The sequence below is a fragment of the Sinocyclocheilus anshuiensis genome, unplaced genomic scaffold (genome assembly GCF_001515605.1).
Source record: "Sinocyclocheilus anshuiensis isolate Anshui unplaced genomic scaffold, SAMN03320099.WGS_v1.1 scaffold1457, whole genome shotgun sequence".
Classification (NCBI taxonomy): Eukaryota; Metazoa; Chordata; class Actinopteri; order Cypriniformes; family Cyprinidae; genus Sinocyclocheilus; species Sinocyclocheilus anshuiensis.
The window spans coordinates 235,974-237,859 of record NW_015549662.1 but is presented as its reverse complement, the minus strand read 5'-3'; the positions used below and the strand labels follow the sequence as shown (position 1 = coordinate 237,859).

Below are 1,886 nucleotides of genomic sequence, written 5' to 3'. Positions count from 1 at the left end.
TATGAACGTGCATTTTGAAATGCATTAAGTGATTTTAAAAGGATCAACTCCGTACAGGCAAGCAGACGAGCCCAGAATGCAATGCGTTAAATTGCACGTTAAACATTTTCCTCCTATAGAAAATCATTATAAATAAAACACGTAATGTAGCTTAATGGACAAAGACAATGATATAAAAGAGCTGTAGACAGTTTATTCTATATGGAAAAACGCTTAACGCGAAACTGTGCGTGTTGCATTTATTCTAGGCTCACTGCTTGCCTGTATGTTAGTTATGTATATTAATAATGTAGAGGAGCATATTGAGTTTGGCCTTTTTAGTCCATTATGCCACATTATGCCACGTACGTTTTGCGGTGTGGGAGGAAAATACTATATACATATTCATTATATTAATAAACTGTATATTTAATTTTATATTTTAATAGCATCTTAAGTGTCTATGTTTTTCTACAGGAGGAAAACGCTTAACGAGAGACTTTGCGCATTGCATTGTAATTTAGTTCCTTTCTTCTTGTCTTCACCACCTGGCTACTGTTGTAAAAAGTTGAGAGATTCAAACAAAAAGTAATAAAAAATAGAACAAAATAAAAAATAAAGCCTGCAAGTGACGTCGCTAGCGGAAGCGCAAGTGTCTGAGAATGAAAGTCTGAGAATGCACGTCTGAGAGTGCAAGTGCAAGGATGCAGCCAGACCCTTCTTGGTCCGAGCTGTAATGGCGCAGCTCTATTCTGGAAAAGGGGGCGGGGAGCAGCAGCTCATTTGCATTTAAAGAGACAGGCCTGAAAAACAGCGCGTTTCTGCATCCACTGAAAATAGGCATTTTCAAAATGATATAATAAATGATCTGAGGAGTATTTTGAGCTGAAATTTCAAAGATACATTCTGGGGACACAAGAGACTTATATTACATATTGTAAAAAGGGACATAACATGTCTCCTTTAATATATTTAAATAAAATAAAATAAACCATTCAAAAGTTTGGGGTCAGTAAGATTTTTGTTTTTTTAAGAAATTACTACTGTTGTTCAGAATTCAAAGATTTAAGAATTATTTTAATAAAATAAAAAAATAAAATAAAATAAAATAAAATATGCATCAAAATTAAGTGACTTCACACCTAAAACAAGAGAAAATATCTGCCAGTGAGGTCAGAAAAATTTATATATTTTTTACTTTATATTAAGTTGATTTTTCTGACCCCATTGGCAGATATTTTTTCTTGTTTTAAGCATAAACACACTTCATTTGGATCTTTTTTTCTCCTTCAGAAAATAGGACTTAAAATCTTGTTATTTTGCTTCTCAAGTAAATGTATCTTGATTTAAGAATGTTTAGATATTTTTACTGGAAAACACGACACAAATAGTGAGTAAGAAGATCTTTTTTGCAGTGCAATGCATTTTAATAGATGTTTGTTAATGTGAAATAAGCTCTTACTGTTTGACCTTTCTCTCCTGAAGGACCCAAAGGACCAGGAGGACCTCGATCGCCCTGAACACACACAATTAAAACACAAAAACAATCACGTTTTCAGACTGATTTCAATCTAAAATCAGGTTTCACTGTACACCGTCATGTTTCATAAAGAGATTTTCTGTTGATCATGACGCTTGTGTGGTTTAAGATACAGACTCTGTCTCGGTTTTTACCTTTTCTCCAGGTTGTCCGATCACTCCGGTTATTCCAATTAGTCCCGCCGGACCCTGAACAACACAGAGAACAAGAGCTGGTTAAACACACACACACACACACACACTCTCTCTCTCTCTCTCTCACACACACACACACACACACACACACACACACACTCACTCACTCATCTCACTCACTCACACACGCACGCACGCACGCACGCACGCACGCACGCACACGCACACCCACA

The 1,886-nt window shown here is 36.0% G+C and overlaps 1 protein-coding gene and 1 long non-coding RNA gene across 2 annotated transcripts in view; both read right to left on the bottom strand.

Annotated features, from left to right (window-relative positions):
- LOC107660294 (collagen alpha-1(XXIV) chain-like) overlaps nucleotides 1-1,886 on the bottom strand; it is a 122,610-nt gene that overhangs the window by 44,774 nt on the left and 75,950 nt on the right. The window contains exons 24-25 of the mRNA XM_016449575.1: nucleotides 1,654-1,707; nucleotides 1,442-1,495 (exon numbers count right to left, since the gene is read on the bottom strand). Of these exons, the coding sequence (XP_016305061.1) occupies nucleotides 1,442-1,495; nucleotides 1,654-1,707 (108 nt within the window). The remainder of the gene's footprint in view (nucleotides 1-1,441; nucleotides 1,496-1,653; nucleotides 1,708-1,886) is intronic.
- LOC107660291 (uncharacterized) overlaps nucleotides 1,450-1,886 on the bottom strand; it is a 4,974-nt gene continuing 4,537 nt past the window's right edge. The window contains exons 4-5 of the long non-coding RNA XR_001630987.1: nucleotides 1,654-1,707; nucleotides 1,450-1,495 (exon numbers count right to left, since the gene is read on the bottom strand). This is a non-coding gene — a long non-coding RNA (uncharacterized LOC107660291). The remainder of the gene's footprint in view (nucleotides 1,496-1,653; nucleotides 1,708-1,886) is intronic.